The 27,631-nt window shown below is 41.1% G+C and overlaps 2 protein-coding genes across 2 annotated transcripts; both read right to left on the bottom strand.

The window, feature by feature from the left end:
- Positions 1 to 3,738: 3,738 nt before the first annotated feature.
- On the bottom strand, positions 3,739 to 20,634 carry tktb (transketolase b). Its single transcript, XM_080443715.1, has 14 exons — positions 20,407 to 20,634; positions 17,562 to 17,679; positions 16,804 to 16,917; positions 16,565 to 16,662; positions 15,255 to 15,446; positions 14,825 to 14,952; positions 14,215 to 14,411; positions 9,298 to 9,462; positions 8,205 to 8,361; positions 7,426 to 7,556; positions 7,252 to 7,335; positions 6,684 to 6,780; positions 6,368 to 6,487; positions 3,739 to 4,937 (listed from the first exon to the last, which is right to left on the bottom strand). Exons 1-14 carry the CDS (start codon positions 20,511 to 20,513, stop codon positions 4,765 to 4,767), a joined length of 1,881 nt encoding a protein of 626 aa, XP_080299841.1. The 5' UTR covers positions 20,514 to 20,634; the 3' UTR covers positions 3,739 to 4,764.
- Positions 20,635 to 22,801: 2,167 nt separating this feature from the next.
- On the bottom strand, positions 22,802 to 27,480 carry lrrc23 (leucine rich repeat containing 23; the record flags this gene model as incomplete). The annotated part of the gene is made up of 8 exons (XM_080443788.1): positions 22,802 to 22,895; positions 22,977 to 23,181; positions 24,683 to 24,819; positions 25,911 to 26,041; positions 26,148 to 26,289; positions 26,869 to 26,989; positions 27,109 to 27,218; positions 27,382 to 27,480. The coding sequence occupies 8 exons, from the start codon at positions 27,478 to 27,480 to the stop codon at positions 22,851 to 22,853; spliced, it is 990 nt and encodes a 329-aa protein (XP_080299914.1). The 3' UTR covers positions 22,802 to 22,850.
- Between the last annotated feature and the right edge of the window lie 151 nt (positions 27,481 to 27,631).

Below are 27,631 nucleotides of genomic sequence, written 5' to 3'. Positions count from 1 at the left end.
ATATTACCCACAGGGCTGCCTGACTAACAGAACAGGGAAGCTTCTAGCTTGAGCACAAACAGTTATAATATATCGCTTGCTACATTTCCCACTGGAACACATTTATTACAGATTCAATTTTTTTTTAATCATGAGCAACATTCTAAAGAAGCTTAAGCGGGAGAGCCCAGGGCCAGGAGAGAAGAGCCCGCTATTGAGCTGACGAAGGATAGCGTTCAGTCAAAAGACATCCCGATGAATTTTCGTGAGTAGCTTTCCTACCTTTTCTTCTTGTCTGCTTAGACACCCGCAATAATTTAATACGTTTGTTGATATGTGATTGTTTGATTGGGGTAGTGAAAATGTAAAAAAGAAATAAAAATAAGGGCATATCACGATGGTAAAATAATAGGCGTAGCCTACACATACAAGTTCAGAACGATAAAAAGCCGAAAAACTATTATTTCCATTGTGATACCTTTATTGATTATTGATGTATTGATTATTTATTGATCCCACGGGGGGATTCGATTGAAGCTGTAAAAGACCGACAGGGCAGAGAAAGAAAAATAAATAAAAGAAAAAATAGGGAGAAAAAAACAGATAGCAAGTAGGCCTATAGCCTACAATAGCAAGTAGCCTAATCGAGATGTTTGTGTGTGCGTGTGTGCGTGCGTGTGTGTGTGCGCGCGCGTGTGTGTGTGTGTGTGTGTGTGTGTGTGTGTGTGTGTGTGACTCTCTCTACATAGAAAATACATTTAAGTCTGTGTTGCTTTGTTCATCCATGGGCATGATATGCATGATAGGCATGAAGGTTTAAAGCTTCATGGCTATACACCAAACAGGTAGGCACAATGCTTAGAAATGTAACCAGTGGTGGAAAAAGTACTCAAATGTTTTACTTAAGTAAAAGTATCAATACTTCAATGTAGAAATACTAGGGAATAGTTCGGAATTCAAAATTTACTTGGGTAAAAGTACAAAAGTATTGGTATCAAAATGTACTTAAAGTACCAAAAGTAGAAAGTACTCATTATGCAGAATGTCCCATTTCACAAGTTTTCAAATGTATAAAAACTCCATGGATGCATTGTGAGCTTGTAGATCTGCTATTTTCGACGAATTATGGCTGAAGTGGTTAATGTATGTTTTGTAATAATAATCAAAATCTACAAAGTAACTAGTAACTAAAGTTTTCAAATAATTGTAGTGGAGTAAAAGTACATTATTTGCCTCTGAGATGAAGTGGAGTAGAAGTAAAAGTACTGACATTTGGAAATAATCCAGTAAAGTAAAAGTACCTCAAAATTGTACTTAAGTACAGTACTTGAGTAAATGTACTTAGTTACTTTACACCACTGTGTAATAACACAATCCAGCCATGGGACAATTCTCAGTCATGCAGAGACCTGCCTTTTTGGCAAGGTTGCCAACTATATTCTATATTGTAATGTTGATTTCACAATGGCTGCAGGCTTGGACTACGGACAGGTGCAATGTGCCATCGATCATTTACCAAGAAATATTAATTCAGTCTAGAAAAAAGCATGAAAAACTAAACTGACTTGTTTGAATATTAGGGTACAGCTTATAACAAGCACACACACACACACACACACACACACACACACACACACACACACACACACACACACACACAGTCTCTCTGTCACACATTCTGGGTTATAATAAGTTATTTATTTAACAGGTGGAATATATCACAGGGACACCAGGGGAAGGGCTTATGCCTGAAGACTGCCAAAGATTGACGACATGATTCCAACACAAATATTGTTAAAAAAATGCTTCTGCTGCTCGAGTGCTCATTTTAATCTGTATATTTTGCTAAAATTAAAAAATATATATATATACAGTATGTATTACTTGGACTAAAGCTTAGTATCTCATTATACATGTTATGCATTGAACATACAGTAATTAAATAATTTGAACAAATCTACCAACTACAAGTATCATGCATGTTGTTCTTTGCTTGCATTTCTTGCTTCCATTGAAGTCCTTTCAAGATAATTGTCCTTAGACATTTGAGATGTCTGTTTTCCATGAATGAGAGTGAAACAAGAGACTGGCTCACGAGTCACAAGGCTATTCATGAAGTGACAATTTAAGGACTTAGGGATATTTCACTTTAAAAAAACTTTGGGTCATTTTATCGTCTACTCAGGGCTTTTGTCAGCCCCCCAGACAGTTTTTAAGTTGCTTGATTCAGTATTTAGATATACATCAATAAAGTATCTATCTATCTATCTATCTACATTTTATCAGACACGCCCCATTCCTATACAAACCCATTATAACTTCAAACTCCACTTTTAACATGTTAGATTCATCAAAAACACCCGTCCTTGGTTTTGGTGACTCACCCTGCCCTCCTAATACGTGAGGGGGCCGTGTTCTTTCGATAACTTTTTTCTTTTATTTTAATTTCTTTTTTTGGAAAATGATAATTAAATACAATAAAAATAATAAAATAAATGAAAAAAGTAATCGAAAGAACACGGCCCGCTCGTGTATTAGGAGGGCAGGGTGAGTCACCAGAACCAAGGGCGGGTGTTTTTGATGAATCTAACATGTTAAAATTTTAGTTTGAAGTTATAATGGGTTTGTATAGGAAGGGGGCGTGTCTGATAAAATGAATATCAAATATCTAAATAGTGAATCAAGCAACTTAAAAACTGTCTGGGGGGCTCACAAAAGTCTGAGTAGATGATAAAATGACCCAAAGTTTTTTTTAAAGTGAAATATCCCTTTAAGACCTTTTTAATGCCTTAAAAAATTGCCGATTTACAAACTTGTAGATTGGCTATTTTCACAATATTTATCTGTGGAACCGAGTCAAACAACATTGAATGCCTCAACTCCTATATTCCAAGTGCTTATCAGGGGCTTATCAGGGGTTCCCAGTTCAAATATGATTCTTTTTTTTTTGGGGGGGGGGTCACGGCCTGAAAAGATTGCGAACCACTGTTCTAGAGACCACTCCCACCCCCATTTAGTAATGAATATACACACTTCTTCCAGGGTGAATGTGGCTTAGACAGTCTGACCACTGGCGGTCCTATAGGATGTAAGACACCTATGTGTGAAAACCACTGACTCGCCAAGCAAACATTTCTACACAGCAGTGAGAATGTAGTCCATTTCATGCTCCATCGCACAAATTAGGCTCAACTCAAACAAATAAGGTAATAACTCTTAAGTATAAAAATAGACCCAACACTGTTATTTTAACACATGGTTTTAATGGGGTAAACTAGAAAAGTGCTCCTCGGGGCACAGGGCTCCGCCAGGTCAGGTAGGTCATTGTGGGCCAGCAATGTTCGGAATTAGCCAATCAGGATGGAATATGACCGATTCGTCTTGATCACTTGACTATAGGGATAATGTGTACCGATTTGCGTGATGTTTGGGCAAAATTTGTGGGAGTGACAAAATTGTGCAAAAATCTGCCTCTTGGTGGCGCTATAAGGCAATTTAAAAAAGGGTGGCATTTGTTCAACATTTTCACGAAAATCGCTTGAGGCAAAAATGATTTGAGGCATTTTGTTCAAAACGGAGCACTCCTGCAAACTTTGGAAGCCAATCAGGATGGAATATGAAAAATCTCAAAGACTTGTGGTTTAATGACTATGGAGATGGTTTACCGATGTGCGTGATTTTTGTACAACATCTGTAGGAGTACTGTCCAAAAAAAATTGGTTTCGCCATGTCGGGAGACAAAAAAACATAACAAGTCGGTTCAGTATCGCAGGGTCACAGTTGTTTTTTTATTTCAGAACTCCACAAAGCACATGGGTCGATACAGGTTGACCGGGTAGCTTCACTACCATCAGCATCAGTAACACTTGCAGACAGGGGTCATCACCATCAGAACGCTCAGAACATTTCATCAACATGCTGCTGGTTCAATGTCAAGTTAATTCAAAACAGAAGTTTTACCACAGCTCTAGTGTTGGAACAAAAGGCCATTTATGGAGCGCCAAGAACAGTTTAACCACAATACTAGCCTGATAGCAGAACCAGTGTAACAAGAGCTTAAAAAGGAATACAGGTGACATGAACACAGGTCATGTAATGAGAATGGGCTGCGATTTGGTGGAATGTACAGGAAGTGGTGGGCCCAGCCGGACGGACTGCTTGCATCACAATACAGGTTTAACCAAATCAGCCCTCCAACACACATTTGATTTATACTAGGGTTGCGTACCATAATTTGCCATTTACAAGCTCACAACACGTCACAATGCAATGCATTGCGAGCTTGTAAATAGGCCATTTTAGGGCACAAGACACTGGCAGGCAACCAAGTATAAATCGTGTTTATAAAACGCCTTTGCTAAATGGCTATCCCAGCTGACACCTTTAAAAATACATTACATGGGAAACAAACTAGTTAAACAGGAAAAGGATATTATTAAATGGAACCAAACTACTGGGGGCAGAAGTTGCTAGAAGGTGCAAACAGAGGAGAATTACAGGGAACAGTAGGAGTTCTATGAGGTTAGATACTTGTACAAATACACACAAAAAAACCTGTTCCGTTTCTCTCCCTCTCCAATGGTCAAGCTAGCAACTCCTACCGTGAACACCAGAGTGCACTAAAGAGTTAAGAGCCACAAGATGACACTACAGCATAAGTTAGTCTAACAGATAGATTGGAATGCATCGACATTTGGTTCCGCTGTAGCTTACAAAGAGTTGTGGAGGGAAAGGAAAATTCAAGCTTAAGACTGGGGAGGGAGGGCAGCAGCAGGGCGTTCCTCCTCAGTTGGCGAAGGTTTGGCGCACGGCGTTGACGATGTGCTGGGCGCTGATGCCGTACTTGTCCAGCAGCTCCTGGGGCTTCCCGCTGCGGGGCACCTCGGTCACTGCCAGGCGTGTCACCACGATGCCAGGCTCCTCGCCCACCGCAGACAGCACGGCCTCGCCAAGACCACCTGGACACAGGGCAGATGGGCGCGTATGAGCAGTGCACACACACACACGTTTCACAGTAACGCCGCAGCTATCCGCGTGGAAAGCAAAGATCTTAACTAGAGCCCTGCAGGCCCTCGTCGGGACCCGACCAGACCATCGGGCCCAGGCTCACAGATCCCCTTATATTAATAAGGTAAAAAAGTCTCAGCATGTGCGCTAGCTTGAATGTAGGGGGTGTGTGGGCGCCAGCACCCTACAGTATATGGGGCAGAGACCGTATCTTAGCAACACTGAAAGTGCCAACTGTCAATACACACACACACGAATCTATATAATAATAATATATAATTAGGAATCTATATAATAACCGTGTCTTACCCATATGCAACTGTTTCAACTGATTGATGTTAACATGCAATTGTTTTAACGGTTTGTGTCAACTTTATTGTTTTTCTTGTTACTCCTATGTTATTTATATGTGTGTAATCTCGGCATCATTGTAAATGAGGGTCTCCCTCAATTGATCTCTCCGAGAATCTTAAATAAAGGTTGAATGAAAAAAAAAAAAAAAAACACGAGGGGGAGAGTCAGTGGGTGCAGGACAGCAGAATCACCGTAATTCCTCAACTAAATCACCCCATCATTCATATTGATTCCCCAAACTCAAAATATGGAATAAAGTCCCAACTAAGTCACCAGAAGTGTGGGGAATTATGCTGCGAGGACATAAGATCATTCCAAACGGTAGCTGGAGGAGAATATCTTACCTTTTAGTGTGTTGTGCGTTCTTGACTCCTTGTAGCTTTGTTTTTATCAGAGTGAGAGCGCAGCCGAGACTAGTGCAGCTGCTGCGTGCACCAGTGAAAGCGCATGCTCGAAAATAATTAATAAATAAATAAGTATTGGGCTTCGGGCCGGGCTCGAGCTGTAAAATTGCGCCACCTATCGGGCCAGGGCCCACATTTTTGGCTTGTGCAGGGCTCTAATCTTAACCACTAGCCTAAAGGAGAATTTCCCCTTGGCCGGAGGAGATATTAGGCAGAGGCTCTGAGCAACTACTGCTAGACCTGCTTGGATCTACATGTATTGGTCATGTTAGGTTTTTGAGTTTATGTTTATTTAAATGTATTTTATGATGTTGTATTGCTTTTAGTTTTTCCTCATCTTCCGTCTCCCCTACAATAGACTAGTCTGAGCAACCACTTAAGCCTCATTTAATACCTTGTTGTACAACAGTGTCGCACAAAAATAGCTGACCTACAAGCTCACAACATGTCACATGTTGTAAACTTGTAGAGATGCCATTTGCTGTTGCAAAAAAAAGCATTTGCATATGCTTGTAGTTCTATTTTCTGCTGTATTTAAAATGTTTTATTAAAAACGATTTATAAAACCCATTTGTTCGATTAACTGCTGCACCCCAATAATCAACAAAAGGAAAACAACCCACCCTCTTTGTAGTGGTCTTCCACTGTGATGATCTTTCCCCTTGTGGCTCTGGCACTGGTCAAGATGGTGGCCGCATCCAGGGGCTTGATAGTGAATGGGTCAATGACTCTGATATGCTTTCCTGCAACAAGACATTTGGAAATACATTTTCCAATAAGTTTATCAATATCCATGTGATCCACTGACCCATTAGATGTTGGTTCGGTGTGTACAATATGGTAATTTTTCAGGTAATAAGCATTGCAGAACAGTTACAGCATTATAACCCATAACACTGTTGTATCGTATTCATCCACTAGAGGGCACACTGAGCTCACCCTCTTTTTCCAGGATGTCAGCAGCAAGCAGAGCTTCTGAAAGAGTTATACCAGCTCCAATCACTGTCACCTGGTCCTTGTCAGACTGACGCACCACCTAGGAACAAACAGAAACAAACCTCAAAACCCAGTCGCCTTATAGTCTCTATTAAATACTATCCCTTTCTAACTAGTTCTACAGGTTGAAATAAACCTCACCGCAGGAAGGCCTCTCACAATTACTACATTATCACCTAGTCGCAATTATTTAGCATAATAATCATAATCGTTTCCATGTTGAAAAACGTTTACACATTTTCAAAAATAGATTTCCATTTCCACCATTTCATTTATTTCGTAAGTATTAAATTATTAAATATTCAGAGTATATTTAAGTTATTGTCATATCTGTCCTGTATAATTTGTTTATCGCCTACAAAGCCTAAAAGGCAAACTGTGCATTTTTCATATACGTTCCATTGTCCAATGCCAATACCACAATTAATTGCAATTATTTGTAGGACAATAAATCGGCAAGTACAAGGTCATGATTATGACAATGACAGCCCCAAACTCAGGTGGTCCTTACCTTGGCCAAGCCAATTTCGAACTTCTCTTCTGGGGTGTAGATGACCTTGGTCTCTGGTCTGCTGGTACGGATGAAACAGATTCCCTGGAATCAAAGAAGAGCGACGCATGAGAACAAAGCCTGTGGAATGTTCCCAGCCATCTACAAGACGGGCAGCCAGACAGGAGCACTGACCTTGGTGTTTGCCGCCAGCTCCACGGCTCTCTCCAAGGACACGGCATCACTGGGATAAAACACAGTGCATGTTGGGATGGCGCGGAACATGGCCAGGTCCTCCAGGGCCATCTGGGAGGGACCGTCTTCACCTAAAAAAAGGACAGAGGGAGGTACAGTGTTTTAGTGGATACTTCCCTCTCAGTTATAGCCTTAGGCCGGTCATAAATTATTAAATAATCGCCTGATTATTTTTGCATAAAATAGTTAATAGTTTCCATTTAGCTCTACAAAACACCTGGATGAAAATAGAAATGACCATTTCAATCATTATTTCCATGTCGTTGTCCATGCATCGCTATGTGACATGTTGTGAGCTTGTAGATTGGCCATTTTTCACAATTTTTGAAGCATAACCTATGCCATATTTTGGCCATAAGTACATACTTGTCAGTCATTTCTTTATATATTTCAGTAATTTAAAAAAAAATGTTTTAATATATTTCAATAATAAGCATTGGTATTTCGCATATCTGCCCTGTGCAATTTTTTCTATTTTTAAGCATAAAAAAAGCAAATAGAATAATAAGTGATTCTTATTTCTATGTAAATACCAAAAACAAATCAACTGTGCTTTGTATGCAATTTGTATGACTATTAATCGTCAATTAAAATGTCATGATGGTGACGGCCCTGATTGGCCTCACACAGAACAAAAAAAAGCATAAAGCTCACCAATAGAGACGCCACAGTGGGAGCCCACTAGGTTGACACAGAACTAAAAGAAGCAGAAAGCTTACCGATAGAGACGCCACAGTGGGAGCCCACTAGGTTGACATTGGACTGAGAGATGGCTCCCATTCTGATCTGGTCGTAGGCTCTGGAGAAGAACGCAGAGAATGTGCTGGCGAATGAGACCATGCGGTCACGGGTCGCACAGCCGATGGCCACGCTCACCTACAAGAGAAGAGGTGAAACTTCAAGTTCGGGGGTTTCAAAGAATACAAAAAAAAAAAAAGGGTATCACTTCTACATTTCAAACCCACTCGTTTATGAACACATTACGTTATCGATTTTAGGCAACAATGACAAAAGGATGAACACCGCCTTTACATTTCTTCTGGCCTACAAACAATGATGACTTAAGGCTAGAAGTGGCCCCCACATCTGCTGAATGATATTTCAGAAGACCCAGTTTGATTCTGAACGTCAGTAACGTAATAATCCTAACTTAAAAGCAGTGATCTGCAACATTAATGTCATTGCGGGGGTTTCCAACCCAGGTCTCCTGCATGGGAGATACCATTTCTACCACTGAGCTAAGATGGAACGCCAGCTTGGGCAGGGCAGATACTGCACTTTAAGCTTCACGCAATACAACAGGTAATGGACCTACCCGACAATAGGCTAAACAATTCTAACATCTCCCATCACTGCAGATGTGCTAGTTACAATGTTTTAACATTACTACCATACAGATACAGTGGGAGGAAAAGTTCTCTTCACACACAAATGGCCAGATTGCAGCTTTAAGAACAGTTGGGTAAAAGACAAGTGTCAGGGGATTACAATGACAGACTGAATAGCAACAGATTAAGCAGATTAAGGTTGTAAAGAGAAGGTCTATATAGAGACGTGGGAGCCAGAAACAGGTCAGCTCTTCTCCATAAGAGAGTTATTATTGGAGGTGTAAACCACAAGCTTCTTCAGGCAGATTCGTAGTCTTGCAAATCTGCCTGTGCAAAACTCTCGGGTTCATAATATGCGGCCAATTATCAAAGTGATGCTTGTGTTTACCCTAAAATAAAACCATGGGAAAATATAGCTCGATTTCAAGAGATAAAATCATGTCAACGTGAGTATTTACACCACATCTGGTAAAGCAGTCTTTACCATGTTCTGTTCAGCGATGAAGCACTCGATGTAGCGCTCGGGGAAGGCCTGCCTGAAGGTGTCAGAGAAGGTGGAGTTCTTGGTGTCTCCGTCCAGGGCAATCACCCGCTTGCTCGCCTTGCCCAGCTTGGCCAGGGCAATGCCATAGGCCTTCCTTGTTGCCATCTGACGGGACAGAGGAAGAACAGGAACGAGTCGGGTTTTAATAAACATATACTTGTGTCAAAACCCATGTACCACAACTTGATTGACCCATTAAAACCAGGAAAGCATCAGTGTCATTTTAACCATTATTTTATACCTTGGCTATTCAAAAATAGCAGACATACAAGCTTGTGCCACGCTATGAGCTTGTAGATCTGATATTTTTGTCATGGATATGTGAGCAAATCTTTGAATATTTATATTTTTAAAGCGATCATCATCAACTCAAATCTTTGCTTCTGAGGGTCCCTGGCCAAATGCATAACATCTTGGGGGTTTTGAGCACCACTGATATAGAAACAGTTTCTCATAAAACGGTTAGGATTTAGACATTTATTTTTAGAATCAGCCTCAATGGTTTAAAAATGTGTTATCTAATCTCAGGCGCTGATAACGGTCAGCAGGAGAAGGGACCCTGCCCATTTAACCAAACCTTTTTTGGCTCCGAAAAGCAAGACAGGGTTCACCAACAGCCCAGTGAACTTTAACCCACGGTTGATGATTGACCATGGATTGCGCGGATGGTGCTGTGGTTTCAGGGTATTACAAACTTTGAACTTAAGCCCTATATACACTTCATCTTAAAATTAAATGACAAAATAGCCTATTTACAAGCGTCTGATCTGCAATTTGTGAGGTGCAGTAAGCTAAAGTTTTGTTAGAATAAGTGATTGAATAGCTCAGATAGTAATCATGGTGACGATTCAGTAACAGGGGTTTCTCGTCTCTCCAGCTCTTTTGTAAACATAGTTCATTTTGAGGTCAGGAGACCAATGTTATGCGATCAGGGAGAGATGACTCATACAGGATAAACAAATGAAATAGGAAGTGATAAATAAATGAGCAGACAAAATGTAAACTGGAAGCTGATACATGGGTTTGCTCTTCTGACTGGATGAAATTGGCAACCCACCTGAAAATGTATAAATAACGTCTTGTTTTAGCTAAAATAGATATCACTTACACTACCGTTAATTCTTGGAAGACATTTTGCCTACAATAACATGCCCAAAATAGTGACACCAGGTTGTAAACCATGTTTGCTCCAGACTACAACATATTGACCAAGTACAGATGCGTATATCCATTTTGCAAATGAGTTGCGCACCCTTGGAAACGCCCGCCTGTCTCTGATTGGCCAGAGCTCGTTGCCTTAACAACTGATTCAAAGATGGCGGCGCCCTGTAACGCCGCCGTCAGCCCGACGCATTACTTTAAAAAGGTAAACTAATTAAGCTGATGTTTCAATTAGGTTGATCATGTAAGGGATAGTGAGCATGAATGAGACTATAGGCCACATGAACGCTTTGAGCCTATACAGCAGATATTTGAAAATGGCAGATCTACAAGCTCACAACTGAGCTTGTAGATCTGCTATTTAACAACAATCTTGAATAATAATGCTTGAAACATTTTTTATACAAAAAATATTTTCAGATCTGTGGCCATATATATATATATATATATATATATATATATATATATATATATATATATATATTTATTATACTGAAAGGATAAAGCTGAAAGGAAAAGATGCCTTTTACAGTAAAAAAAAAGTCTCAAGTTTATTTTGATTAAACAATAGTGACAAATTAATAACTTTGTGCAAAATGTATCGGTCTCTGAGACCTGATGAAGACCCGGTAGGGTCAAAGCGTTGTCCTTTAGTCCGCTGGACTCAATTTCTCAGGTGGCATCTATAAACATACTGCTGGGTCACTTAACGTTTTAGAATCCATTAGCCACTGTGACTAGTACATACACAACAGCAACCGACTCCACTTTGAAATAAAGTGGAGATTTCGAGTCTTGTATTTTTTTGTGTCACGCTAAAAGTAGTATAGTAATAAGACACGCTTTAAAAGTAGTATATTAATGCTTAACACATTGCATGCCAGTCGCGTAGATCTACGCGAACCTATTTAAAGCCGCAGCGTGCCAGTCGCGTAGATCTACGCGAACCGCCGATTCCCATGTTAAGTGCCCCAGGTGCACTTTCCGAATTTTTTTGATCCATTTCAGTTTCCGGTTTCCGGTCGGAAACGGAATTATTCGGGTTCCGGTTTTTTCGATCGTATCCGCTTCCTGTCTGGGATCCTGTTTAAAACTAGATTTTCTCTGGTTGTTGTTTTTCTCCTCGCTGATCACTGTTTATGGTTGATCGGCTGTAGCTTCAAGATGGCGGCACGGATTTGGAAACTGTTTTCGCTCGCCGTTTCTCACGGATCCGCTGTGTGTTTAGAACCAAATGAACGCGCACTTTTAACTTATTTAGCGAGGTCTGTGGCGACATGAAAAAAACTAAAAAACAACAATAAAACGCTGGCACTGGTGAGTGGTGAGTACATTATGAGATTAAACTCTGGCATGGAATGTGTTAAGACTAAAAACAATTTAAAATCAAGGCAACACGTTCTGGGTGCCGTGGCAGCAACAAAAATAAAAAACACAACACAAGTAATACTAAGTCAAAATAACATGGAAATCAACACAAACCATGCAAAAAAATTATCCATAAATCAAAGTAACACGCGGAGAACTCTGACAAGGGCCTGGAAGACGGCCAATAAGAGGGTTTCTTGAAAGTTTCGACCAGCTGGCCTCAAAGGATCGGACTGCACTTAGCGCGTCATTTCAAAGCGACGGCAAATTCCGCGATCACTTATGACGTCTCACACAGCTGGACCAGAGCCGTGGATGAAAATATACATGCATAGAATAATATGCAGGTATAGAATAATACAGAATAGAATAGACAATTCATCAATGTGGATGGCCACATTGTTATCTTTATAGTTAACATTTTGTGCAAAGCCATTTATTCCTGAAATAGTGAACGAAGCGCCAGGATGAGCAAACTTACATTTATGAATTAAATCCTGATCCGTCCCTCTTTTTGCTCGTACAGTCCCCAGACCCCCCACCCCCCGCAGCAGTCCCGCACGGCACTGCTGCGTATAACAGCCACCGTATATTACAGAGTATGTCTGACTCTGAATTACATCATTCATGCAGGGTAGCCATACGTCCTCTTTTCCCCGGACATATACTCTTTTGGGGGGCTGTCTGGGGGGGTTTTATAAAATCCTTCAAATGTCCGGTGTTTTGAGAGTTTGGGTGATATCCTCCCCACTTCTGGGACGAAGAAAAAAGAAAAAAACTCAGACGATTTTGTGATTTTGCTTGATATTGTTTGATAGCGAAATAAATCATGACTGATAGACATGATAGAAGACCCTTCACAGCAAATAGATAATTTTAAAATTTAAGAATCGGTTCAGAATTGAATGAGTACGGCTATAGTTAAATAGCGTAAAGTGTCCTCTTTTTGGGGAATTCAGAATATAGTCACCCTATATTCAGTCTATATTTAAATACAATACATTATTTTAAACATAATCTTTGTCACAGTAATTTATAGTAGTCCATGCACTGCATTGAGGCATGCACGGAGAGAAATGAACTATCAGCTTTTGAGACAGTATAAGTGTGCACAATATATTACAATATTATACTTTATATCATACAAAGCAATAAAGCCAGTGGCTTGTTGTGTCTTTTCAGTTAATTTACACTGTGTGTGTGTGTGTGTGTGTGTGTGTGAGAGATGGGCAACGAGTGATCGGCGGGGGCAGCCGGTGTTTTCGGGGCATGGTTTCGGGTTTCAAGCATTGTTTGTGTGGCCACATGTGGAGGAGGACCATGTATACGTCACGGGAGAAGGGAAAAAACAAAAAAAACGTCTACACGTGATGCGGAAGTCGGCCGCGGAGGAGCTGTGGAGAGTGGTCGAGCCTACACTTGATGTACACTCGCTAAATGCGGAAGTAGAGAGCCTCCTCGGCTCCTCCACTCGACTCCACTCGCCTCCTCCAAGAAGCAACTGAGTAATTGGAATTTAGCACATCCGGTTTGGAGTCGGAGTGACCGAGTGGCCGAGATTTTCGGGTTTGGAATCTGGCTATATAAAAGGTAGACGCCTCCTTCGGCTCTGAAGCGTTCGTATCTCGGGCGCGCTTCCTTGTTCCGCAGGGCTAGCCTATCACTTCCTTCCGCTTAAGCAGGGGGGCGTTCGGTAGGCCAATCAGAGGCAGGTGGGGCGGGTCTTTTCTTAAGAGGCAGCCGTGCAGCAACTAGTCAGTTAGACGCGCTGTGATTGGCCAGTAGTCAACGCGATGTGATTGGTCAGTAGTCAAACAGCCCTGCGGAAGAGCCTTGTATTGAGATACCAGTCGCTCCAATGAACTGCAGAGGCCAATGAGGTATCTAGGTTTCTATATCTATGGTTTCAGAGGTAGGCAGGGTGTTGTGTTTCAGAGGTAGGCAGGGTGTTTCCAATGGGCGGGTCTTTGCATAACCCGCTTGCAAAATGGATATACGCAGTACAGTCAAACACTTTGTCTAAAAGGTACATCCAGAAAAGTCCTTGTGGTCTCGTTTCCATTGGGGTCCTTGGTATTCATGTACAGAGTCGGAAAAACAATGGGGGGGAGGGGGGTGAGAGTCAAAGGGAGGGGAGGGGGTGGTCGTCTGTCTAAGGGAGAAGTGGCACTACCTCCCCCTTTGGCCCCCTGAAAGGCCAAAGGGGGAGGGATGTTCCATTGGGGTACCAAGGACCCCGATGGAAACAAGATCGCAAGGACTTTTCTGAGGGATGGGGTCAGGCTACTGAACTCCACACCTGGGTGGAGATCGTGCGCGTGTGCGTACCTTGTCTCCTAGCTTGTAGGCTGGGGGCTCAGGCAGACTGATGCGGGAGAGGTCAGCGGGGGCCGTGTCCTCGTTGGGCAGCTCAGGGGTGATGGTCTTGTTTGGGACCTGGATCTGAGACTGCAGGTCCTTCAGCAGGTCATCCACGCGGTCTTTGGGGATGGGCTTCCCATGCCAGTTGTCCAAGTCCTCAATGTCTGGGAGTAAAAACAAAACAAAATGCTAAACAAACATAACTTACATTAAAGGGACCCGCATGCTACCAAATGAGGTGGTCACCCTATCACCCTTTAGGTGATAGAGAGAGCGCTTTCTATGATAGAGAGAGCTCTCTCTATCACCACCGCGGTGATAAGGTGACCACCGAAAATGGTAGCATGCACCCCCCTTAAAAGAAAAATTAATTATGATGGATTCTAGGGCTGCAAGTATCCATTATTTTCTTAAGAGATTCTATAGATTACTTAAACTAATCTAGAAGAGCTTTTTTAGGATAATATTTTGAAGTTCTACAAGCTCACAAGGCGTTGTGAGCTTGCAGATCTGCTATATATATTTTTTATAAAAGATTAAATCAATTAACTGCTGCACCCCAAATGGATTCACTCACTTTTGAGCCCTTTGCCCTTGAATGTCTTGGCAACAATGCAGGTAGGCTTGTCCTTGACCTGCTGGGCCTGCCAGAAAGCCTTGCACAACTCCTCGACGTCATGGCCATCCACAACATACGTGTTCCACCTACAACACAGTTACACAAACACGGCCCATTACAAGAACTATTAACTCAAGAGTCAATAACAACACAAAAAGAAAAACACTAAGTCCTGACAACTAGTCAAGCATCAACCTCATTAACTTTGTGAAGGGGAACAACAAAGAAGGGAAGGAGGCTCGGTGGGGTCAAGATTACAGAAGAGGAAACTGAAAAAGATAAAGGTTGAAGAGGAAGGAAGATGTGTGAGATAATCTTTGATGTGGAAAGACAATGTGCCAATAATTAAATGTGATTCGATGGTTTGGCTAAGAGTTGGGAGACTGACCCAAAGCCTTCACAACGCTTGCGGTAGGTTTCCATGTCATGCTGCAGGGGTGCAGCCTCACTCTGGCCCAGGCGGTTGACATCCATGATGGCCACCAGGTTGTCCAGCTTGTAGTACGAGGCGAAGGCCATGGCCTCCCACACGGAGCCTTCTGAACACTCTCCGTCGCCCATCATGCAGTACACACGGTAACTACAACCAAATAACAACATGGAGACTGTTAATTTTTACAGCAAATTTTGATTTAGTTTAGTCATAGTCTTTTGAATAAAATTTCATATGAAAAGTCGACTAAATATCATAAGATTTTAGTCGACTAAATCTACAGTTGATTTTGTCAACAAAATTATTTTGGCAGGCCTTGATGGCGTCGTAATGGCTGATTTTACACTTTTCAGAGCACGACACACACGAGAGCGACCAAACAAAAAGGACTCATCTTTTAGGTCTACTGGATCTCTTCTCCACTAGTCTCTCCCTAACATTTTAATCTAGTTTTTATTTGTTCACGAAATTGTCATACATTTAGTCTTAGTCATCATAACTTAGTTTTTATTTAGTTTTCGTCAGTGAAAAAAGGTAGCCGACAAACCTATTTCGTCATAGTTTTAGTCAACGAATTTAACACTGCACGGAGAGAATAAGCATTTGTGTTCTTTTGCCAGTATCCCAAGAACCACAGTAGTCTTTGCCAGACACAAGCGAGGGAATCTTGACATAATGGATTAAATGAACTACTACAAGAGGAAAGCCAAGACGCCAAGGATCGGCATCAAGCATCGAGCTAGCTCAACTAGCTCTGGAGGCCTGAATTACAGCAGAGCCTAGCCAGGGACTGGTTTAATGAAATTACTTCCAACAAATTGCCCAATTAACTACTTAAGAGAGCATCAGTGGCGGATACAGAACGGATATGTGCATGTACTGTATATGTACTTAGTCGATTAAGAAGTCAATCAATCAAAAAAAGTCCAATGACTGGGCCTGGAAAAGTTTTAAAGCTTAGATGTCATAATGACGGGTGAATGAAGGCACCATTATCCGTAAATATCTACGTTCTACCTAGGCCTGCTTATTTTTACATTTTTGTTTAAGTATAAAGAAATATGTCAGTACAATTTCTTTGTATACTTAAATTATTTGTCATATCTGCCCAGAGCAATTTTTGATTACACAGCCTAAAAGACAAAACATATGTACCAATGTTCAATGCCAAAAACAATTAAATTGGCAACTTCCATTTCTAATCGTGACAGCCCTAGTTCTACCTTAATTTCCATGTGCTTAAATTAATACGGACTCATTTTCACCTGGATTTGTCGAAGTGCTTCCCAGTGTAGGCCATGCCACATGCAGCTCCTAGGCCCTGGCCCAGGGAGCCTGTAGCCACGTCCGTAAAGGCTTGTTTCTGACACACAAGATGATAAAACGGATTATTATAATTACCATTTTACAGCATCAGATAAACACACAGGGGAACATGTTAATAAGTGGTCGTTACGCCCGCCATAAGGTTCCAAAAGAGGAGAATTGAACATCTATGACTCACAGGTGTGGGGTGTCCCTCCAGGTCAGAGTCGAGCTTGCGCAGGTTGAGCAGGTCAGACTCTTTCAGATGACCTGCCTCGGCCCAGGCAGCGTAGAGGACCGGTGCAGCATGGCCCTGAACACACACACACACACACACACACACACCTCATTAACTCTAGTGTCCCCATTTTGGGAAAATCTGCAAGCATTTTCAAACTTCTTCAGGACTCTCTGAAACTGGTGCGATTGGTCTCAATAGAGACATTTAGGGTGCTTCTTGAGGACACACTACATAGTGACTGCACCTGTTTCATGTAACACTATGTTTATTTGTATCTGTGACATTGTAATGTGATTCAAATGTTTGTTATCGTTTCTCATTATGTATGTATTTTATATGTTATCAGGGCGTCCTTAAAAAGAGAGCTTGCTCTCAATGGGCTTCCCTGAATAAATAAAGGAAAAAGAAAGATTTTGTTTCTCATTTTTTTTAAATAGCTGATCTGGCAAACAATGGAACAGGAGCGCACACCAGTAGTAAGGAGGTGCTGACCATGGGAGAAAAAAAATACGTTTCAAAGAAAAGAGGTTGCACAGCTCGTAGTCACGATGCAATCACTTTTTTTAAATTAATCATTTAAGACACCAACGTTTCAACAAAGTATGTCGTCTTCAGGGTATCAGAAGAAATAGATGATCTACAACACAAGGCGTTGGTTTGGCCTCAAAAAACAAAACAATAGTCAACAGATAAGCATAACGTGTGTGTGTCCCAACCTTTGACAAGACGAAGCGGTCGTTACACTGGTTCCTAGGGTCACTGGCTTTGTAGCGCATGGTGTTGAAAAACAGCACGGACATGAGCTCTGCAGCGCTGCAACATGAGGTGGGGTGACTGCAGGGGAAGACACAGCATGTTAGTGGCAGTTCATGACCAACCGGAGACTGTTAGGACACAATCCACACGCATGCTTGTGTTACCATAATCTAGGTTATTACTTTTTTATCCAACTCTTACAAATAATGGGCACAGGCTCAGTCTATTCCCTTATGCAGGCGTACAAAATGGTGCCATCAGTTTATTTAAAAAAAACATGTTGGTATCCATCGTGTGAGTGAAACTCTTCTTTAAAGTTATACTGTTCTAGCAAGTCTACAGTACGTCTATGGTAAAGGATGCATATTAAACCAAGACAAGCAAGAAATGTGTTTGTCGACATGGCCTTTACTTCTTCCACTATGCAGTATCAGGAGCGGTACAGCCATGTCAAATGAGAGTTTATGTACCATCATCCAAAGAGAAAATAACATTTTCAGGTAAAAGGCGTTGCATCACTTCAGATAGAGCACTTAAATTATTTACATTCCAACTCCAAAATGAGATAAGAAGAAAGGCAATCTTGTGAAACGGTTAGTTACTGAACATTGGTCAGAGTCTTGAAATCGGCCAGGTTTGGAAATCCCACATGCATTATTAGCCAATATCAGTTCAGCTTCCCTATGTGGGTTAATCTAGAACATGTCAACATCTCAAAATGGGGACACACTGGGTTATTTTAAGTCAGGCCATCTTTGCCAATGTCAAAATTGTGCATTCCACAAAAAACAGAAATCGTCAAATCTAGTGATCGATGCATTTACCCATGGTTCTTCCTTTGCGAGAAATCCTGCTAAGAAACAATTTGGTGTAAAATCAACAAAGTCACTCAGATGAAGAAGGCAGGCATCACATCAGAAAGGTGTATATTTATCCAGTTCATTCAGTGAATGAACAACGGCAGCCATTGAGTATAAGGTGTCAGATGATTTTGAACATGCAGCATAATAATGTAGAGAATGAGGTAGGTGACAGAGACCATTCCTGAGGTACAGTAGAATACAGTAGACCTCTGTATGACACAACTAGGCATTCATTCATTTCCTTGTATGGTGCTAGAAGGAAGTGATCAAAAACTGGTTTGCTGGAAAGGTTGCATTGCATCTCCTGGAAGTTGCAGTTACTTTAACTGATGATGAAAAGTACACTAAGGAAGGATTATTTTGAGGAAGTGTATTGTGGATGTGCTGAAACGTGTCCGTCACACAAAGAAAATGCGGTGAACATAATACTGCTATTGGATAGTGTGAACTTAATATTGGATAGCGTGAACGTGTTGAGGTCGTTTTTTTTTAATATGCTGCACAAAATCATAATTTCCCTGACAATTTCTAAGAAAGTCCTTGCTTCCATCCACTCTCTCTGCCTTTGTTCTCATTGTTCCATCAGTTCAACTGCCTTCTAGACTAGTATGCTGCAACGTTAATTTTACTACTCCCATGTGCGACACAGATGTGTGTGTGTGCTGGTGGGAGTGTGTCTGCAAGCTCAACCTTTACCAGAGTGGAGAATGTAGGGCTCCAGGGAGGGATATAAAAAAAAAGAGGCACCAACTGCTGTTAAGTGACTGGAGGGTGCAATGCTAAACTAAGCTAGGGATAATATCACAAACTGATTTACCATTAGCAATGTAAATAACAGATGCACAGTTAAAAAAGGTAAACTTCTGTCTTGACTTAAAAGCCTGTAACTTTAAATCAGAGCGTCAAGCCATGAACCACGAGACCTGCTCTCTCTCCAATGAATGAATACCATGTGACTTTGGTTATAAAAGAAACAGGCCCTCTTCAAAACTTTATACACGTTTACATCTTTCCTTTCGAAGTAAAGTTGTGGCGTTAGCTGACTATTGTTGCATTTTATAAACGGACTGCTCCTTCTAATCTAAAGCGGTTTCCATTTCAGAGCCATTTAAACTTGCTGCGCCACAACAAAGACACGCAGTCAGTCACACACACCCACCTCACAAAGCTACTGTTAGCTCAGAGCTGATAACAGAATAAACTGCTGTTGCCTATGGCCGCATGAACATGAAAGTTACAAAATTAATCTGTTGACTTTGTGTCGACGCGGATTTTCTTTGCCCATAATGACGTTTGCTCGAGACACGGCGGCGTGCCGTCAGTGGAGATAATCCACACGTGTGGGCCATACTCCTGCGTTCACACTGACAGCTTAAAAAAGGATACCATTCATTTTCAATGGAAGCCAACGACACGAAGATGCATCTGTTTGTAGCCTTCTACAAAAGCTACAACAGCGACAACGCTACAAGAAAGTTGAGCTGGTTTCAACTTCTTCAACCACAAAGAAGATACAAAGCTACACATATGCTTTCTATCTTTTGTATCTGCCAGTGTGAACGCAGCATTACGCCACCAGGCCGGTGCACAGACCTCTTAATAGATCTGTTTGGTGTCGCCACCAGGCCAGTGTCGCCGTCGCGTGACTGCTGTAGCTTTGTAGCTGCCAGTGTGAACGGACCAGACCGGTGTCGCTTCTTGGGTCTCCTACAGGCCGGTCTGGTGTCGCTTGTCAAAAAGAACCAGCAGCCAGACGCCACAAAAGAACAACGCGTCCTCTCGAGTCGCACCCGTTGCTAGCTTATTACGGTATTATAGAGCTGTTCTTTTTGGCAAGCAACCTGTTCATGTAAATTAGCCCGCACTTGCAGTCATCCAGCGTCAACAGATTATGCTATAATATAATATATTTCTAGTTTAATGACTTTTTTTCTCAACTCACCCAGAGTTGGAGGCGCATGTCGCCTTGATGGAGTTGATCCTCAGCTTGTTGGCGACATCCTTCAGCCCCTGCAGGGTCTTCTCGTCGGGTTTGTGGTAGCTGGCCATGTTTCTTTCCTTCTTTGATATTAATTATTAATTAAATAACTGATAGTTCTGGGGGATGATGATATATGTGTGTGTGTGTGATCCGGCTGCACCACGGAGTACGAGGAGGTGGAGAGAGGGAAGAAGTGCAGCTTTATGATGTCTTGTCTCTGAACCACTCCTCCCACCGCCTCCTCTCATTGGACGGATCAGCAGTGGCGCAAGTTACTAGAGCAGTGGTTCTCAACCTGTGGGTAGGGACCCCCAGGGGTCCCCACAGGACCCCAATGGAAACAAACCATAGGCTTTCTTGGGTATCCTTTTAGTATCCTTTTGTATGAAACTGTACCTCTGTGCTTTTTTTGGGCAAACTGTTAATAAAGTATTCAATCAATCACATGATTTGGGGGGGGGTCCCCAGATGACAGTGAAGTGACAATTTAAGGACTTTTAATACCTAATACCTGGAAATTTTAAGAAAATAGAGAAAATAAATTAAATGAAAAAAGAGCATTACTGCATCAAAAGTAATGAACAAACTATAGGCCTAACTATAGGTTAAACAATGGCCAAATTGTCAAATAATAAAAGAAAAAGGCAACAATTGTGACAACACAACAGTTGTGTTGTGAGCTTGTAGATCTGCTAATTTCACAATATCTGTGGAACAGAGTCAAACTAAATGTAATACCTCAACTCCTACAATTCCAAGTGCTTGTCAGGGTGGGGGGTCCTCAGTTCAAATATGATTATTTTTGGGGGGTCCCCAGTTCAAATATTATTTAGGGGGGTCTAGGCCTGAAAAGTTGAGAACCACTGATGTAGAGTACCCCTCTAACTAATCTAAGGAAAAAAAAACATAAATGTATGAACCTATAAAGTAGCACAATCCGGACTATCGAGGAAAAATATCACAATGATGTTCCTGTAGAAATCCAATAACAATGCAAAAGTTATTCAGTCTTTTTTATTTTCTTGCAGTTGCAACAAGTGAATGCCACCATAATACTCAGATCAGATGACTGATATTAGAGCATGTTTTAATATTGTCCTGGGGGGGGGGGGGGGGGTAGAAATAAATAGCAACTGGATATTTTGCAGGTTCAAATAGTTGCTTCTTTGTGGGATATTTCCATAACCACAGACACTGTGCCTTTAAGTCACCGTCACCGTCACCCTAGTCAGTGCTGAACTGCTGCCAACAGGGAACTGATCTGCACGGTACTTTCTGCATTCTCATTCTTACTCAGGGAAAAGAAGAGTTTAGCTAGTGGTGGAAGAAATACTCACATTATTTACTTAAGTAAAAGTATCAATTATTATATCACAATGTAGAAATACTCTGTTACAAGTAAAAGTCCGGTATTCAAAATTTTACTTGATTAAAAGTACAAAAGCATTGACATCAACATATATTTACAGTAAAAGTTAAAGTACTCAATTGTATAGATGTATAAAAATTTGAAAATTGCAGATCTACAAGCTCACAACGTGTTGTAGATCAGCTATTTTCAGTTAATGTAGCCTACAATATGTTTTGTAATATTAATCAAAATCTACAAAGTAACTAGTAACTTAAGTTTTCAAGTAATTGAGGTGGAGTAAAAGTACCATATTTTCCTCTGAGATGTAGTGTAGTAGTAAAAGTGAGGTAAAAGTATTCAGGGGCGGATATTTGCACTAGGAATACCAAGCACTTGCTTGGAGCCCCGAGGCAGGGGAGCCCCCACCTCCCCCCCTTTTTTTTTTTGGTAATGTTTCTTAATTAAAAAACAAACAAAAAATTGAGCGTGCGCGCAACGCATGAGGAGGCCCCGAACCAGAGCTTTGGTAACTTCTTAAATCCGCCATTGACAATTGGAAATACTCCAGTAAAGTAAAAAAATACCTCCATATAGAGTTAAGCCAGTAATTAATTAACTGATGTTCAAATCTATCTCTTCTCATTTTCTTAACTATTGAAATAATAATAATAATGAAACACTGACTGTTGGAACCTTTAAATGTGCACATGCATTCTTGCAATAAGAAAGCGATTAACTTCCTGTTGTATTGTTTTACGAAAAACGGTTTTAAAAAATGTACTCTTATGACATAACTCAAAGGTGTTATTTTTGGATCACAGTAGCTTGACTTACAGTAATACCTTTAATCTAATCTCAACCACAAAACCCTTAACACACAAAATCTTGTGTAATATTAGGTAGTCTGCTATCGTACAACTCTTACAACCCACACTCTTTCTCACACCCTCCAACCCAACCCATCCACGCCAAACCCATATACTGGAAGGAAGTTAGGTGTACTGACATCTTCCTACACAGTTACGCAACACTGAACACATCTTCCATCCAGGCATTATTGTAAGTCTTCTGATGCGCGCATTTCCTCTTCCTGAAGTGCCTAAAAAAGTGACAAACACACCATTAGAGCAGCTGCTTCCATCTGGCCAAGACAAAGCATACTTCCAGTGTCTAACTTTACCTTAATTCTCTCCTCCGCTTCCTCCTTCTCCTCGGAGGAGACGGGATCCTTGTCGAGCTGCTTCAGACGCGGAATGTAATCGAGCACAGACAGGCGGTAGTCCTCTGTCTCTGCCAGAGGGTTCTCGGACAGAACCAGAGTCCGCAGAGCATTTGACAGGGGCACCAGGTTCTGCAGGGTCTTTGGATTAACAATTCCATTACCTCTAAGTGAGGGAGAGAGAGAGGGAGAGAGAGAGAGAGAGAGAGAGAGAGAGAAAGTGAGAGCATGAGACACTATGAACAAAGTGCACATGCTGAGAAGTGTTTGAAAGTTCTGTGTGACAATATCATTCTTGTTCTCTGATTCGTTTCTTGCAGTCAAGTCATAACATTTATTTATTTATTTGTGCACTGGAATCATGGTTTGACATATCATTATGAGTTAGCACTTCTCACAAAGCACTTTGTTAGATCTCTATGGTAAGGTATGGTAAGTGATATTTTATTTGGTGAAAACAAAAGTTTGTTTTGGTTAAAAGGTAATAAAGCACTATATTCTGATGGTCATCATTGCTATAGTGTTTGTTCAGTAACAGAGGTGTCCCCATCTCTCCAGCTCTTTAATAAACAGAAAATACATTTTCAGGCGGGTTGCACATTTTCAGCCAATCAGGAGAGAGTACCCATTTATCAGCTTAAACTTTATAGTGTTACCGTTCCGATTTTGTCTGCTCATTTATTTGTGTCATCACTTCCAATTTCACTTGTACAGGAAAGTATTAGTATCCTGTGTGAGTTATCTCTCCTGATTGGATAACATTGGTTACCTAAGCAATGAGTCACAATATAGAACTATTTCATATCTATTTTAACACAAACATATCACTTACCCTACCTTTAATGTTGAGTTAAAACACTGTACATGACATTGAGGTACTGTATACTTCATGTCAGAGTAAAACACTGTCTGTACCTGACATTGAGGTACTGTATAGTCTTCATGTCGAGTTAAAACACTGTACTTGACGTTGAGGTTCTATAGATACTTCATATAAGAGTAAACACTGTACTGTACAGGCCCACTTCATGTAAGGGTAAAACATAGTGTTGATTTTTGACAGCAAATTTTGATTTAGTTTTAGTCATGGTCTTTTGAATAAAATTCCATTTTGTTTTAGTCATATTTTAGTCATCTGAAATGTTTTAGTTTTTGTCTAGTTTCATTCGACAAAATATCATAAGATTATAGTCGACTAAATCTACAGTTGATTTAGTCGACTAAAATGTATTTTGGCGGTGCCTTCATGGTGTCGTAATGGCTGATTTTACACTCGGTTGCATGCTGAAAATAGCCGATCTACAAGTTCACAATCTACAAGTTGTGAGCTTGTAGATCGGCTATTTTCAGCATGCACACCCTAGCGCAACCAACCATAAAATGACTTGTCTTAGTTCTACTGGATCTCTTCTCCACTAGTCTCTCTCTAACATTTTAGTCTAGTTTTTATTTGTTGATGAAATTGTCAATATATTTAGTCTTAGTTTTAGTCATCATAGCTTAGTTTTTATTTCGTTTTTATTTCGTTTTTTGGCAGTGAAAAAAAGGTAGTCGACGAACATTTTTCGTCATAGTTTTGGTGGACGAAATCAACACTGGTAAAACACTGTTCCTGACATTGAGATACTGTATAGTAGAGACTCCATGTATGAGTAAAACATTGTTACCTGACATTAAGGTACTGTAGAGACCTCATGTTGGGGCTGATGCCATCCAAAGACTCCAGTTGGTTGTCTCGGAGGTGAAGTGTGGTGAGGCGCTCCAACCTCTCCAAACCCTCCAGACGCTTAATGGCATTCTGTGCCTGAACAGAAAGCAGGTAGAAGTGTTATTTTATCTGGGGCATTGTCAGGGATGGATTAAGACTCACAGAGCAGCCTGTGCTGAATAACCGCCTGCCACACTCTACCCAGAAAGGATAGTTGAGTCGGCACTACTCGAGTTTGTTTCTAAAAGAACATGTACACACCTGCATATGATGCCAATGTTGTAAACAGCACCTGCATACCTGCTATTACATTATGCTATCGGCTATATTATGTATATCTTTTTTGATCATAACCCCTTTCTATCCTGCTTTTTTACAAACAAACAAAAACACTTTACACCTGTAAACCTGTGATGTGACAATAAAGATGATTCTGATTCTGAGTTGTAAGGCATGTGTGGCTCAAGAAAGCACATGTAGACATTTTATCTCACAAGATTAACAGTCTATAACTAACACTATTTATTTATTATTTATTTGCCCCCAAAAAAGAAGAAATCCAATAAAATATTCCTAATACTTGTAAGATCTATTAGTCAATTGTTAGTCCTGTTAGTCAGATGGTCATATGGGAGGTACCTTGTACTGTATAGAGACAGTACTGTATATTGCTTACTTTGGTGGAGAGACAAAGTAAGCTATGTGGACCTGTGGAAAAGAACAAGTCAGGATCCCATCGAATTACAAATCCGAAAGAGAAAGTGGAGTTGGATTGGCCACACCCTCAGAAAACCTGCTACAAACATCACCCGACAAGCCCTGACATGGAAGTCCCAAGGGAAAAGGAAACGAGGTCGCCCCAGGAACAGTTGGAGAAGAAGTGTCGAGGCAGAAATATCAGAAAGTGGGCTGGGGAGATCTCGAAAGAACCGCTAAAAACCGAGTGAAATGGAGGACATTTGTCAACAGCCTATGCACCCTGGAGGAGCAGAGGGCTTAAGTCAAGTAAGTCTTGTACTGTATAGGCTGAAGGGCCCACGTATTTGAGCGTTCGCTAACCTATATACATTTTAGTAAATAGCTGATTGGCCTCACAGCCCAGGGCCACATGGCAGTCAAGGCCAAGGGCCCCTGGCCAACGGCCCCATTGGCCCGGTCCATAACCTGTCCATGGGTATGGGTATTACCAGATATAGCCGCCGCAGGTTGGGAAGGTAGATGCCGTCGGTGGTCTCCAGGCGGTTTCCTCTCAGCTCCAGAGTCACCAGATTGGTTAAACGGCCATAGTTTAGACCACTCACTTTCTGGATGTTGTTGCCTATATGGAAGAGATCACATCACACGACACATTACCATTTACAGCTGTTATAATATTGTGGTTAAACGATACATGCAAAAAAGGAACAAACAAATTCCAATCCCACCGATGAGATTGAGGCTCTCCAGCGCTGGCCCACCAAGCCCCGCCAGGTCTTTTAACTTGTTCACTGCCACACTCAGCCACTGCAGGTAAGGCAGCCGATCCAAGGGCTGCCCTTTGAAAGTGGTCAGCGAGTTGTTATCAAGCTACAGGTAGAGAGACAAGAGTTGAATTCAGTGTGTACAATTCTGATGGTGAATGAGTGATATACAGTGGTGGAAGAATTATTGTTTTACTTAAGTAAAAGTATCAATACTGCAATGTAGAAATACTCTGTTACAAGTAAAAATCCAGAATTAAAAATTGACTTGAGTAAAAGTACAAAAGTGTTGGTATCAAAATGTACTTGAAGTACCAAAAGTAAAAGTACACATTGTGCAGAATGTCCTGTTTTCAAATGTATAAAATGTACAAAAATCATTTAAAATAGCCAACGTTCAAATAGGGCTGAAGTGGTTAATGTATGTTGTGTAATAATAATCAAAACATACAAAGTAACTAGCAACTAAAGTTTTCATAAATATGTGTAGTAGAGTAAAAGCACAATATTTGTCTCCGAGATGTAGTGGAGTAAAAGTGAAAGCAGTAAAGTAAAGTAGTACCTAAGAATTGTTCTTAAGTACAGTACTTGAGTACATGTACTTAGTTACTTTCCACCACTGGTGATATTATTGCCAGATCTTGAAATGTACATGAACTGTCTAAATGAGCAGAGAACTGCTTGCCTTCAGCCAAAGCAGTTGGTTCAGTGATGCCAAAGGGGAAAGGTCAGTCAAGTGGTTGTTGGATGCGTCCAGGAAACGCAGGTGAATGAAGTTGCTGATCGCAGCCACGTCTGTCAGCCCTCTGCAGAGCACAGACAAGATGACAAATGGGGTATGCACAATTACGGCTGAAAGTTAGAGGCCATGTAGGCCATGGGTCAAAACAAAAGATTTGTTGTGTACTGTGACATATTCTCTTACTTGTCTTTAAGGGTCAGTTTGACAAAGGCATGTGCTAGTCCGTTTCCTGTACGGCACAGCAATGACAGTCCTTGAGCGATGGTTTCTTTGGTCAAAGGACATTCCTGTGGCTGTGGAGCATAAGAGGAATAGGACATCATCAGTGGCTCATCAAAAACCCCAAACTGTTACATATCGCATCTACTGGAGCCGGGCGCCAGGCGGTTTTATAGTTATTTTTGCCTCTCCACTTATGTTAAAAACATAATTATCCAACATTCAGTAACATTATACCTTGTCCTCATTGACCTCTTCTCCATGTCCTTCTTGGACTCCTTCCTGTCCGTCAGCCTCTAAAGGGACGACATCTTCATCCAACTCAGAGTCAGACATAATTGTTTCACTTCTTTACTAGAGGTTCAGCAAAAAGGCGCTCATAAATCGAGGTGGTCGGCTTAACAGTTATTCCTGTTGTTTAATGTTTTTTCTATGGATTTTATACATAAAAAAGCTAACAGTCAAAAGGTTGGATTTGACAGTAGCA

This window comes from Gymnoscopelus braueri (assembly GCF_963280865.1).
Source record: "Gymnoscopelus braueri genome assembly, chromosome: 12".
Lineage (NCBI taxonomy): Eukaryota > Metazoa > Chordata > Actinopteri > Myctophiformes > Myctophidae > Gymnoscopelus > Gymnoscopelus braueri.
Note: the sequence above shows the minus strand (reverse complement) of the source record. Positions and strands in the feature narration are given on the sequence as shown.